The 13,476-nt window shown below is 39.3% G+C and overlaps 1 protein-coding gene across 4 annotated transcripts in view; it reads right to left on the reverse strand.

The window, feature by feature from the left end:
* The window catches only part of LOC127938164 (nesprin-2), a 92,503-nt gene that overhangs the window by 952 nt on the left and 78,075 nt on the right, over positions 1-13,476 (reverse strand). For 2 of the 4 annotated variants that reach the window (XM_052534599.1, XM_052534598.1), the window contains 15 exons: positions 12,582-12,748; positions 8,818-8,980; positions 8,010-8,197; positions 7,751-7,901; positions 7,201-7,383; positions 6,965-7,102; positions 6,652-6,846; positions 6,311-6,530; positions 4,488-4,585; positions 4,218-4,344; positions 1,513-1,715; positions 1,203-1,403; positions 962-1,090; positions 645-836; positions 1-50 (listed from right to left, as the gene is read on the reverse strand). In XM_052534599.1, the coding sequence (XP_052390559.1) occupies positions 1-50; positions 645-836; positions 962-1,090; positions 1,203-1,403; positions 1,513-1,715; positions 4,218-4,344; positions 4,488-4,585; positions 6,311-6,530; positions 6,652-6,846; positions 6,965-7,102; positions 7,201-7,383; positions 7,751-7,901; positions 8,010-8,197; positions 8,818-8,980; positions 12,582-12,748 (2,405 nt within the window). Of the gene's footprint in view, positions 51-644; positions 837-961; positions 1,091-1,202; positions 1,404-1,512; positions 1,716-4,217; positions 4,345-4,487; positions 4,586-6,310; positions 6,534-6,651; positions 6,847-6,964; positions 7,103-7,200; positions 7,384-7,750; positions 7,902-8,009; positions 8,198-8,817; positions 8,981-12,581; positions 12,749-13,476 lie in introns of all 4 variants that reach the window. The other 2 variants (XM_052534596.1, XM_052534597.1) reach the window with 1 other exon arrangement.

Here is a 13,476-nt window from a genome sequence, read left to right on the forward strand (position 1 = left end):
CGAGAGCATTGTGTGGATTTCTTGTCTCCCGAAGCCTCAGTCGTGGACTCCTGCAAACACATGACAGACCATTTCAGCATCCGCCACAAATCAAATCAGAAAATGATGTGTAGTACACATTTCATTTCAATATTGTTTGTAGTATGCCAGTAACTGCCTTATCTTGGTTAATTATATTTATTTGTTGACTTGGTGTGCAAAAATTTCTCAGACTAAATGATTTTATTGCACACTATCATTCAAAGGGTTTGTACTATTTTAATTTTTTATATATATTTTTGAAAGAAGTCTCTTATGATTATCAAGTGACAATTTACTGTCACTTTTACATGTGTCCTTGCTGGGTAAAAAAAATTTTTTTGATTATTATTATATATAAGGTGTTCCTGTTGCTCAAGTGGTAGAGCATTGCATTAGCAGCGCAAAAGGTTGTGGGTTTGATTCCCAAGGAACACGTCTGGTAAAAAATGCAGGCCCGAATGCACTTTAAGTTACATTTTTTTTTTATCTTTCTGACACCACACTTTTAAATTGTACATTTAAAAAAGGTCTGAATTCATATTTGAAATAAAATTTTGACTGCTTCAAATAAATCCTCAAGGATCAATGAAGTTTGCAGAAAGTGTAGTGTAAAAGACACTTACTAATCTCTCCTGAACTGTCTGGTGATCCTGGTCGACTTGACGTGACAGAAGTCGTAGTTTGCTTCCAATGACATGGAGTTTTTCCCTGGCTTCAGCACAGTCCTCCCCACCAGCCTCAGGAAGCAGCTCGGAGACGATCGCCCGCAGGGAGCTCACTTGCTTCTGCCTGCCCTGCAGCTCATCTGTCAGATCCTGCCACCAGGGGGAGCAAAAGATAAGCTCACTGCACAAATAATAAGACGAACTAGAGTCCTCCTCCATGCCTGAACCGTCTCAGAGAAGCTGATGTTGTTCTGGTTTGGGTTTCTCTGGCTCACCTTCAGCGTGTTCCTGTGTTCCTGAAGCATGGAGGGCTGCACAGAAGGGTCATTCAGGTTTACTGTGTAGCGTCTGCTCTCTGCGTGGGCCAGCCATAGCAGTTGAGAGTGAACCATCTGGTGGAACTCCTTCAAGAGGGCAGATGGTCAGGGGTGAGAGATGAAATTTCATGTGACATCAATCCCAATAGCTTCAATCTTTCCATTAAGGTTTTGTATAAATGTGTATCAGAACTCTCACCTGACAGCGTCCTAGAGTGGTGCGCAGACTGTCCTCCCATCCCTCTAGTCCCACACAAGCCTCTGTCCAACGGCGATTCATGCTGGGCAGACCCTCCTGAAGCTCTGGTGCTCCTCCTGTAGCCCCCTGCTGCAGCTCTCGCCCCCCAAGGTTCAGAGACAGCATCATGGTCTTATAGCGAGCAAATGTCTTCTGCATTTCCTGTGTAATGTGGAACAAAGTATGAAAACACTGGGTTCCCTTTCTAGTGTCTCTGTATTAATAATCTAAAAGATTAGATGCAATCCAGAACTTGAACTGTGATGCATACTTTAAGTTGTTTGACCCTCTCTTCTAAGATCTCAACACTGACGGATGTCTCTGGCTTCTGCAGTCTGTCCAGCTCAGAGGTGACCCGATCCAGCCAGGAAGTGATGTCATGCAGGTCAGCGGTCAGCTGCTGGGGGTCTCTGGTGCTGCACTGCTCTTTACTCACTGCTTGAGCCTGCAGCAGCTCCCAGCGCTCAATCACTCCTGCGGACAACAAAAGACAAGTTCAGAAAGTTAACTTTTAAGTGAAAAGTGATATTGTGTAATTCTACATGCACATCCATCCAATTTTATCCTGTCTATCCACCAATCCAGTCCTTCATTTACAGAGGTGGGTAGTAACGAGTTACATTTACTTCGTTACATTTACTTGAGTAATTTTTCGGGGTAACGAATACTTTTCGGAGTATATTTAAAGATGGGTACTTTATACTCTTACTTGAGTAAATTTTTTGGGAAAAATCTGTACTTTTACTTCGTTACTGTGGGCGACGCCCCTCTCGTTACTTTATCTTAATACAATAAATGCTTCAGTTTATTCCAAACGCGCCGTCTACTTTTCTCTGGACAATGAGCGATGCCCATTCGCGAATGATTCATTCTTTTGAGTCAACTCTGTTCAAAGGCTTGATCAAACCAGTCGGCAAACGAGTGAATTGGTTCATGAATCAGTTTGATTGAGTCGTTCAGTTCCATGCTGCACGCGCTGAGCTCTGAAGCGGTTCACTCAGAGTTGTAACGTTTAAGAATATCAGCAGCGTTGAAAACGGGGCTATGGAACTGCACTGAATTGAAAGCTAATCTGCAAAGGCTATTATTTGCTTGCGGTGGAGATCCTTATTAGATGAACGCGTGTGCTGTCTACTGTTTAACAGGTAATAACTTGGGCTACATTCGATTACAGTACACGATACCACTGTGACATTAGTTTGTTGTACGTGTGTGGCTTGTAACAGGTTGAATGCAGCTTCCAAAAGACAAAGAATAGCCGATTAAGATTTTATTAATTTTAATACAATAACACCAGTGCGAGTAGGTTCAGCAAGTCATATCATCAGCTGCTAAATTTAGATCTGTGATCGCTTGCTGGCGCTGAGCCAGAGACAGACGCGTTTTTACAGCGCTGCGCTTTAACCAATCACACACGGTTCTGTTGAGCTTTTGAATGCAATGGCCAATCAGAGGCGTTCCGATGAGTCATCGCTGAAATGCCGGTGCTTCCTTCACTCGCTCACTTACTGAATACCTCTTTCTGCCGAATTGTCTCGTCAGAAACAACAAAGTGCAGATGTGTGTACGAATCTATAATTAAGATATTGATTTCACAGTGTTAACAGTTTCAGTGATTTTAATGGTAGTTTCTGAGAGTGAATGAAATCTAGACTGTCAGTGAAAATTATGTTTAATGTAAATGTTATTTTCTCTCTTTCTGAACAATGAAAGATTAGTAGCAATATTTATATCACATTAACTTTCAATGTTAAATTCACATTTAAAATAAAGTAAGTCGTATTAAAAATATGTTATGGCATGATACCTATATTTGTTACTTAAATAAACAGACAGGGTTTTATAATAAATTACATAAATTGGATTAAAGGCTGATGAAATATATACATTTATACACACACACATACATTACTTACATTTTTTGTCTATATATCTATATAAAAAAAGGCTCCGTATATATGAGCCAAAGTAACTAGTAACTAACTACTTGAGTAGATTTTTTATCCGATACTCTTTTACTCTTACTCAAGTAACTATTCAAGACTAGTACTTTTACTTTTACTTGAGTAAATATTTCTAGAATTACTTTTACTTTTACTTGAGTAAAGTTTTTGGGTACTCTACCCACCTCTGTTCATTTATCTAACCAAATCTACTAATTTTCTATGTATCCATCCGCCCATCTACCTATTCATCCATTCTTCCATTTGTCTATCCATCTTACATTTATTTGTCCACCTATTCACTCATCCATCTACACAACAATATTTCCACCTATCCACCTAACTATCCTTCCATTTAACAATCTATCCATCCATCCTTTCATTTGTCTAGACATTTATCTACCTTTTCATCTAGTTAGCCATCCTTTCATATGCTTATCCACTGATTCATCCATTCACACTTTTGTCTAGACATCTATCTTCCCACCATTCCTCTATTTGTCTATGCAAATATCTACCCATCCATTTTTTCCACATATTAATCCAACCATCCATCTCTTCATACCTACCCACCCATTACAATTTCAATCCTCATATTCCTCCATCCATCTATCCCCAATCCTTCCATTCCTTTAAGTCTATCAAACTGTCGATCAATCAATCCATCAGTTTATCCACCCATCTAACCACCTATTACATCTATTTATCCATCCATCAGTTTATCCATCAATAAACTGAAACATCATTCCATATATCCAACTAACCCTCCATATCTATACAACATTTGATCATCCGTCAGTTTAACAAACTATCTATTCATCCATCTACCAACTACAGTATCTATCCATCCATCCATCCATGTACAATTTATCTTTTCCATCCATCCATCAGGTGGCATGAAAATGTAATTGTGTGCTGTTATTATAAATGAATTGCATTATGCTTTTAGACTCATCTAAATAAACTGTCAAATAGTCCCTTGCACATGTGATCTTTGTCAGTGCATGTAACCAACCATTTGTGAATCACAAACCTGACTGTTTGTCTGCGGTGTTGAGGCTAGTGAGACCTTGTTCTTCCTGCTGTTCCTCATCATCCAGGATCATAGAAACCCTCTTCACACTCTTAATGCTGCCGCTGCATTCAGACATCAGCTGGACCTGTACATTGCAACGCACATCATACACGCTCCATTATAGTCACTCTTCATGCAACTACCCATACACTGCATAAGGAAGACAACAACATGCAAATTTGGTGTTTATGTAAGAGCTGGATTAAGAAGGAAGGGGTATATACTCACGTAGCCTTGTTTAAAAGGAGTGCTGGTGTGTGTAGGTGAGGAGGAGTCCAGCTGGAAGGATTCCCCTTCAGCTGTGTTCTGAAAGTGCCAATTCTGTCCTGTGAAGTGTGTCAGAGAGGGAGAGACAGATTTAACTCAGTGATCAAAGCAGGCTACTTTCATTTAAGCTGTGATGACAGAAATGGATACAACAAGTGGAATTATTTAGTTTTTGCATTAGAGATCTATGTATAATGAAAAATATATATACAGTGGGTATAGAAAAGTACCACCCTCTTTAAAATGATCATGTTTTGTTGCTTTGCAGCCTGAAATGAAGATGGACACAGTTTTTGTTTTATCCAGCTGCATTTACTCCGTGCAACTTATAACATCCAGGTGAAAGATATGTAACATTTTTATTGAATTTAATATTACTTTTTAATTCAGACTTTAAATTAGTAAAGCCTGTTGTTGCAGGATAAGGAAGTTTAAAGAAGTTATGTCATCCAAAATCTAATCGACAGCATGTGTCTGTGGGGCAAAACCGGGCCATTTAATTCGAAAGATAAGAGACAGCATCAAAAACAGTCATGAAAATATAAAAATACTAGTGTTGGGATAAAAAAAAATTATAAGTGGATTAAAAAAAAAAAAAAAGTGTAAGACCCCTTTAAAAACAAAAGCATCAAACATGTCATGTACGCTCCTCCAGTAATGAGCAAAGCTTCAAGAGTGTGAGGATTAGATAAATGAATGTTATTATCTTTTGCATGAGCATGAAAGCTCTGGAGGAGGATGAGCAGGTGCACTGAGCCGTGTGAGAGGAGGGGACGCAACCTTCCTGTGCCCTCTCTTATACTCCCTGAGATCTGGACACGCCAGCTCTCCTCTTCACAAACACAATCTCCCCACAGACCCAAGTCTTTCATGATAAAAGCACATAGCAGAACAGGGTGAAGGGAGGATGCTTGCATCTTTTGATTTAAGAGAGAAAGTTCCACACTGAAAGGAAAAATACCAGTCCTTTGATTATCCAGCAAACCCAGTCGATTCATAAGCGTACTGATAGTGATGTGGGAACAGGAAAGGATGGAGAGAGCGAGAGAGAATAATGTGGAAAGAGAGTAAGGAGTAGAGGGGAGGTGTGGGACTGTACAGATGTGGATGCACCAAAAAAAAGCGAATAAGATTTTGCAGTCATAAAGGGACACGGAGGCCTTCCTAAAGGCTCTCCCAAAGACTTCTTTGTCACCTCAGATGTCAATTCTGGGATTTTCTTCAGAGACAAAATGAATGGCTAAATCATCAGTATGACAACCCATTCCAGCAGTCAGAGTTCTGGAAAAAGTCTCAGCCACAGATGACATAAAAAAAAAAATATTTCAAATATATTGGATTCCAGATTTAGGAACACAAAAAAGAAAAATCATGTGGTTACCAGGAAAAAAGTCAGACAGCTTTTTTTGTTGAAATTGGCGATTCATGGCTTGAACACCTTGCTCAATACAGTCTGGTTACATAAAGGTGTTTTCACATTACCTACGTTTCAGGGAAATGATGAGGATAATGTCCATTGTCTGCTGTTAACAGCCTAGTGATGCATGAAGTACTGCTCACACAGTAGTTACTTTCAAACCGTATTTCGAATTTGACCGACTTGTGACCCACTGCGAAATCTGGGTGAGGAAATCTTTACACAAAATTCCCAAACGCATGGATTCCTATTGAAATTTTGCTGAACATCAATAAATGTGACCACACTTTAAGACTGCTGAGAACCAGCGTCGTCATCTGCAATACACTGCACGGCTTGAGCAATCAAAACACTTCTACTTATTCACCTGACAGGGCAGAGAAGAAGGCAGCATCTTCTTCCTCATCATGTGAAGAAGAGCCGCCAACATCCCCGGTGTGGTCCCACTCCAGAGGGATGGAATCCACACTGACGGGGGTTTCACGGCCCGAGTGCTCCTGAGGTGGCGATAGCAGGCACATGGAGGGCTGGCTGGAGGACGGGGTGGCCAGTGTCCCTCTGGACTGTTCACCATCAAAGACGTCCAGCTGCTCCAAAGACAAAACACTATCATTCTTATTCATATAACATGGCCTATATGCAAAGTTACTTGAACACATTAAGTATGGTGTGTGAGAGAATGTAATGAAAAGTGAGATTATATAATACCGGGCGGAGACTGGTGAGGCGCTGGTGGAATCGGGCCACCCTACCGAACACCTCTTGACAGTACGTGTGCAGTTCCTCTAACTCATCTTCGATCACAACAGCATCTTGAGGACAGCTCCTCTGAATCAGACCCTCCCCAAAAACGATCAGAGCATCAATCTTATTGGTGTTCAGAGTGATCTCTTTCTTAAAACTCTGCAGGGGAAAGAGTAAGAAAGTTCAGTTCAATTTAACTGAAATTATGTCATCATTTATTCCCTCTGTCTAGAGACGGACTAAACTAATGAATTTAAAGGAAACGCTTGTTTTTGACCTTCAGCTGTTTCATCTTGTCTTGGAGATGGCTCTCTGAGACGTTCTCTACATTGGTCAGCTGGAGGTCTATCTCGGTCAGCCAGACGAGGAGGCTCTTGCGGGTTCCCTCAAACTCTTCTCTCTGACTTGTGAAATACTAAATGAGAAAAAAAGTGGGAGGAAAAGGAAATGTGTTGGGAGAGAAGTAAACAAATGCATAGATGACATAAAAGAGTAGTGTGTCTGTGTCCTCACCCTGAGTCTGCGCAGTACTGCAGCCACTCTCGTCTGGAGTGCGTCCCAGCGCTGGTTCCCCTGATGCACCATGGCTCTGAGTCTGCTGGCTGCATCAGCTCGGTTCTCCCGCGCTAGTCGTCTGTACTGGTTATTAATCATTTCCAGCTGGGTCAGACTCTCATGCACTTGACTTTGGAAAACCTAAAACAACAAATCGAACACTAGTAAGTATGACCACAAAAATAAATTTCAGAACTGCTATTACGGTTTGCTATATATTCAAAAATATCTACTTTAACACCCCATTTCCATGCAAAGAGTGTGTGTGTTTTAAACATTAGAAACATTTCAGAAGTCCTGCTTGAAGGGCTAAAACATTAAGTAAATGAAAAACTGCTGACAGGCCACAGATGATTGCTTGAGGAATCTGATATTCACCTAACTGTATTACTCGTGTTCCAGAAACATCAGGATTAAACATTTCACTTGCACTAAATGATGTAAACAATGCTGTCCAGTAGCACAGCCATTCGAAGACTCCGAGTTTAGCATTTTCTTGGAATCAAACCTCATATTTCTGAAGTTCCTCTTTGGCGTCAGTGTACATGACGTCTGATGAATTGGGTTCAGCAGCAGAGCGCTCAGCTACGTTCAGCCAGTCCTCGAAGGAAGAGTAATCCTCCTGAAATTTACACCACAGTCGCCATGTTTCCTCAATCCTGCAAACATACAAGAGTGATTCAAAACAAAGAGTCTTTCCCATAAAGGGATGCAACAGAATGAATAAACACCTGTGAGCATTGATGTGCGTTTGAGATTGGCCATACCTCAGCCTCCTCTCCAGAGACGTGGAGCAGATATTTCTCCAGCGCTGGTCCAAGCGCCGCGTGGTCTGCTGGATGGAGTCATTCTCTCCATCATTGCTGCAGGCATCCTCATCGTGCAGAAGCACGTCACACAGGGCGAGCACAGACACCACCCTTTCAGTGTGCTGCTCGATGTCACGCTGCAGGTCCTAAACACACGCATGCATCTGTTAAAGTCATTCCTGTCACTTTATTAAACAGATGGAAGATATGCCTATGTTATAATGTTGGTAGTATATTGGAAAAAAAATTGTTAAAACTTCACATCAAACTTCCACATTTTTTATAATTCTGCCAATGGACTGTCAGACTGACAGAGAGGTGGTACTCAAATCAGAAGTTTTCGGCAAAAGGGAATGCCGTAGCCCTTTTTCTGATTTCAGAAATGTTTTACATTTACAACGCATAGACAGCCATGTTTTATTAAAAGCTTATTTTGCCAGCAATGAATTAGCCCTTTAAACAGTCTGTATATCATTCAAAAGAGTAATCAGAATTTTTTTTATTTCAATGAAAGACAATTAATCAAATATTCTTAATAATAAAATAATAAAAAAAACATACACTATTTCAAGCTAAAATATCACAAGGCTGCTTTTCAGACAATTTATCTGGAATAAGTTATTGCATCCGCAAGATATTTCACCTTTTTATGCATTTATAAAAAAATTCCCACAAGACAAAATACACCTATACTGATCTACAGTCTGGTATTTGAGCTTACTGAATATTCTATGATATCCTTTTTATAAACTCTTGATTTGCTGACCTGTTGCTCAGCCAGTCTCTTTTGGATCTCATCTCTGTGGCAGATACTGTAGTGAATGGGTTTGGCCAGCTCAGCTTCAATGCGAGTGAGCCAAGAGCGAAGGTTATTCATGTTCTTATCCAACTGCTGCACTCTCACCAGGGTTTCGGTCAGCTTTTTCACCCTGAAAGAGAGAGAGATTGCATATTTGCTTTAAAAAACTTTTGAAACCATAAATTACCATGGACGTTTTGATTAAAACCTGAACGTGACCAAAAGTCCTCTATAATCTCCACTAGATGCATTTTATTTATTGAAAAATGTATATTGTGTGCCATTTTTTTTTCATGAAAAAGTCTAACCCCTTTATTAATCAATCAAGTAACTCTTTTCTTTGGTATCTGAGACAGTGTAGTTCGACTGGAACCCAATGAAATCAAAGCTCAGCGTGCTATGCTTGCCGTGAAACACAACTAAAAAGTTCTGACAACCCTAGGTCAGATGAAACTGAAGCACAGACAAAGGGTGTTTGTCCCATAGGGATTAGATTGAACCATTTAAGTGTGACAGTGTGAAGCTTCTCGTTACGTTGTCTGAGTGACCGCATGGCCTCGCAAACCGCCTGAGCAGCCATACCTGCAGATGGCCGCAGGGCCGTGCACAGGGGGGTGGCCCGGTGGCCAGAGCCACTGCCCCTCTGCCCTCATCGACTGAGGTGCCCCTTTTCCCCACCGCTACGCTCAAAGCATTCCGTTGATTCTGCGAATCCGCTCCAGGTTTTCCCGCTCGCTCCGCACTCCGCAGCATCACTCACAGTATGTGTCTGCGGCGCTTGTGAACACGACAGTTCACGAAAGCTGTCGCTTTAGGTAGGCTATGCAAGACAGTGTTTGAATCTGCGAAATTAGTCATTTGTGTTTTTTGTTTTTTTGTTTTGTTTTTTTGTATTTATGTCGGTAATGTTTTGTGCTCTTGGTCTTCTACTAGTGCTAACAACTTGTACAACATATCCACGTTCTAAGAAACTGCTTGTCTAATCAAATTATAATTGTACTCTCGATCAGATCAGCTCTAATACAAATAACTACATTTTCTGTTGTTGCCACACTTTGTAGACAAGACAACCATAAAAAACAACAATAAAGGATTCTGAATATGCAAGAGTTTTATAACAAGAAAGATAGACATTAAATTATTTGAATGGAAGTGTAATTATATTACAAGAACATACATTTCATTAGCACTAAAGCCTAACAATTGTATTTAAAATATGATTGTAACAGGTTTGTTATTCATTCTCTATATTAAGATGAAAATGCCTCAGAATCAATTCAACGGAGTAAAAGTGAAAGTCTTGGAACTGAGCCAGAGACAGAAAAAGTTCAGAATGAGAAAGAAAGGCAATACAATGAGACAGAGAGGGAAGAGACAGATGCAGAACAGGAAGAAATGGAGAGTGAGGCAGCCACAGCCATGTATACAAGGGAGAAAAAGCCAGAAGACTTTGAGCTTTTGCTTCAGTTACAAAATCCATCAGATCCTGCTCATGTAAAGAAATACAATGTAACATACAATGTGGCCTTCACAAAATTTTCAAATTCAGTAGGACCCTGTCGTCCAATTTTGTTGTTCCCAAAAAATGATCAAGGACGTTCATTTCAGGGACAGTGGTATGAAGAACACCCCTGGTTAGAGTATTCTCCTGAGAATGATGCTCTATGTACTGTTTCAGCTGTAGGCTTTTCATGAATGATGAAAAATATATTTGAGCGTGTACTGTCTTCTTTTTTAATTGTACATTTTGTAATAACTGGATAATTTGTGTTAACAAGCAACCACCCCCTTAGTGCCCCTTTTTTTGGTTTAGGCCACTGCCCCTCAAAATGTCTGTGCACGGCCCTGGATGGCCGGCTGTGTGATTATAGTGTGCCTGAGTACATACTGTCCCCCTGGCCCCATTGTGCCCCTGTTCATAGAAGATAATATGAGGTGACAGACCATTGCCCCTCCTCCCGTCCACCTATACAGAGGGACTAGGACAAACTACAGAAGCCTGAACAGCCATATGGCAAATTGAAGCCAACGACACTAGTGAGGGCTACGCTAATTCCCCTCCTTCAGTATTAGCACCATCTGGCTGCTTCAGACCACGCCATACTGCAGGACTGACCAATAACATTAGAGGCTGGCGACGTCACAGAAAGGACTGGGAAGCACTAGAATTGTTTGTTATTGCTTGCTTAGGACCAGCACCTGATTCATACACTCCGTATGCACATCCAGCAGACTGAATGATTACGAGAGCATATGCCAGATGTGGAAACCTTTCAAAGTACTGAAGACCACATCAAGAAATAAATGAGTACATGCAGACTCGAGACTCACTTTTGAATAAGTTAATATAAATAAAATAAGAAAATTAATTATATTATAAAATTTGCTGTACATTGGCAAGGAGAAATTATATGATTTCTAATATAAAATTATGTGATGTATTCTAGGATGTATTCTATTAACTGAACTTTGTGGAAGTCATCTATAATATTGAAGAAAAATAGAAAAAGACTTAAAGAAAAAATTCTAATAAGGCAACTTGCTCCACATTAGGGTTTAACTGAATTGCATCATGGTACAGGCTGAGTCATTGGGGGACACATGAATGATCTCATTATTATTTTTATCCTCTAAAGTTTTTAATAAAACAGCCAGGAAAAGGTTTAATATTCATAATATTTCAATATTGTAAAACAATTTTAAACACTTGAACAGTACCAGTGTTATTTTAGTATTATTTACATACAATTATAGTATTTCTTTTGTTTTAATTTTTGTTATTATTTGTTTTTTTATATACATTATTTTATTATAGTTTTTTTTTTACATTTCTACATATTTTTAATTTAGCTTGTAATTCTAGTAGTACTTAAACATTATTTCATTTTATTTCATTTAGTTACCAAGGCAATGTTTTTAATTTGTTCAAAATAATAAATGTTTAACTACACTTTTATATTTACATTTTACTCAGCTTTTGGTCCATAACACTGAACGGTATTTATAATAATAATAATTCAGTATTACATAAGCATACTTATAACAATATTATTACAGCATAGTATCAAATTAATATAATAATGTTATATGCCAGTATTTTCTGAATTTTGAAGCAAAGCTTACTATTACTATTTTTTTAGCTTTGTGAGACCGTTTCATCACAAACCCTGGAACAAAAAAAATTTCACATCATACAGAACACAACTGACACACACACACACACACACAAACCATTTTAGCATAAAAAAGGCTTATATGCATTTCTGATTACACAGTTCAGGACAATTTGCACTTCTTACATCACTTTCCGCTACATATTTGTATAAGGACAGGAAAATTATTTTCCCAGCATCAGCTTTTTGAACTACTTTCTAACCATCAGTCTCACATTGAAAGCTTAAGAACCTTTTGGTTTGTCAGTCTGAATAAAATAATGTTAAATGCCTCAAAAATCAATATAAAAGTCTAATCAAAGGCTTAAATCACCACCAACAGTCAAATGAGGAATAAATACACAAATTAAAGAATGAATCAATCAGTCCTTGAATGGAAGCCAGATATGATGCAGACTAAGGCTTTCAACCAAACAAAGAGCTTTGATCAGCCATTAATCAGTGGATACAGAGCAACAATAGCAAACAGAGAATAAATAAGTTTTATCAAATTAGCATTTATTCCTCAAAGCATTTATTCAACGCAGTTCTATGTGGTTTTTTAGTTTATTTGCTCACCTGGCCTCAATGTGGCCGAACAGGTGTTGCCAGCGGTCGTTGACATCACGCAAGGCCCCGTCAATCTCTGCCTCCTTGGCCTTGTCGCTGGCCAATAGTAGCTGCTCGCCCAGCTGCTTGAGGTGGCTCTTGTTCTCGCTGAAGAGATTAATCTCCTCCATACAGTCCTGAAAAGAGATCTGCACAATGAGCACCGGCCTCTCATGTGCTTAAGTCATTATCACATCCATCCCAAATAAAACCGACTAACTGCACTTGGTCTCTAGATGGATCTGACAGCTGTCAAAACAATGTTCCTTCTCTTAAAATTGGGCCCTCTTTAAAGGAACTCTGCTTATTTTTATTTTATTTTTTATTTATTTTTTCATTTTCCGACTCACCTAGAGTTACACAGTTGAGTTTTACCGTTTTCAAATCCATTCAGCAAATCTCCGGTTCTAACAGTAGCACTTTAGCACAGCTAAGCATAGATCATTGAATTTGATTAGACCGTAAGCATCTCGCTCAAAAATGACCAAAGAGTTTCTATATTTTTCTTATTTAAAGACCGACAGAAAATGAAATTGTGCGATTTTCTAGGCCGATTTTGGCTAGGAATTATACTCTATACAGTTAACTAAATCTACAGCCAAAAAAGAAAACAAAATAATTGTTAACCGAAATGAAAAAAAATTATTTAGCTTGTGGAAAATAATTATGGTTTTCATTAGGGCTGGGCATTATATTAACGATATGATCATGCGTAACTAGTCAGTAAATCTAGTTCCGTGATTACCGCTAAATCGGTAAAATCAACTGCTTTCAAATGGAGCGGCATTTAATAGACAGAGCCGTAGATCACTGACAAGCTACGCAATATCGCGTTCATTATCGAAGGTGATTCATCGCGATATTG

This window comes from Carassius gibelio, chromosome A20 (genome assembly GCF_023724105.1).
Source record: "Carassius gibelio isolate Cgi1373 ecotype wild population from Czech Republic chromosome A20, carGib1.2-hapl.c, whole genome shotgun sequence".
In the NCBI taxonomy this organism is placed as follows: domain Eukaryota; kingdom Metazoa; phylum Chordata; class Actinopteri; order Cypriniformes; family Cyprinidae; genus Carassius; species Carassius gibelio.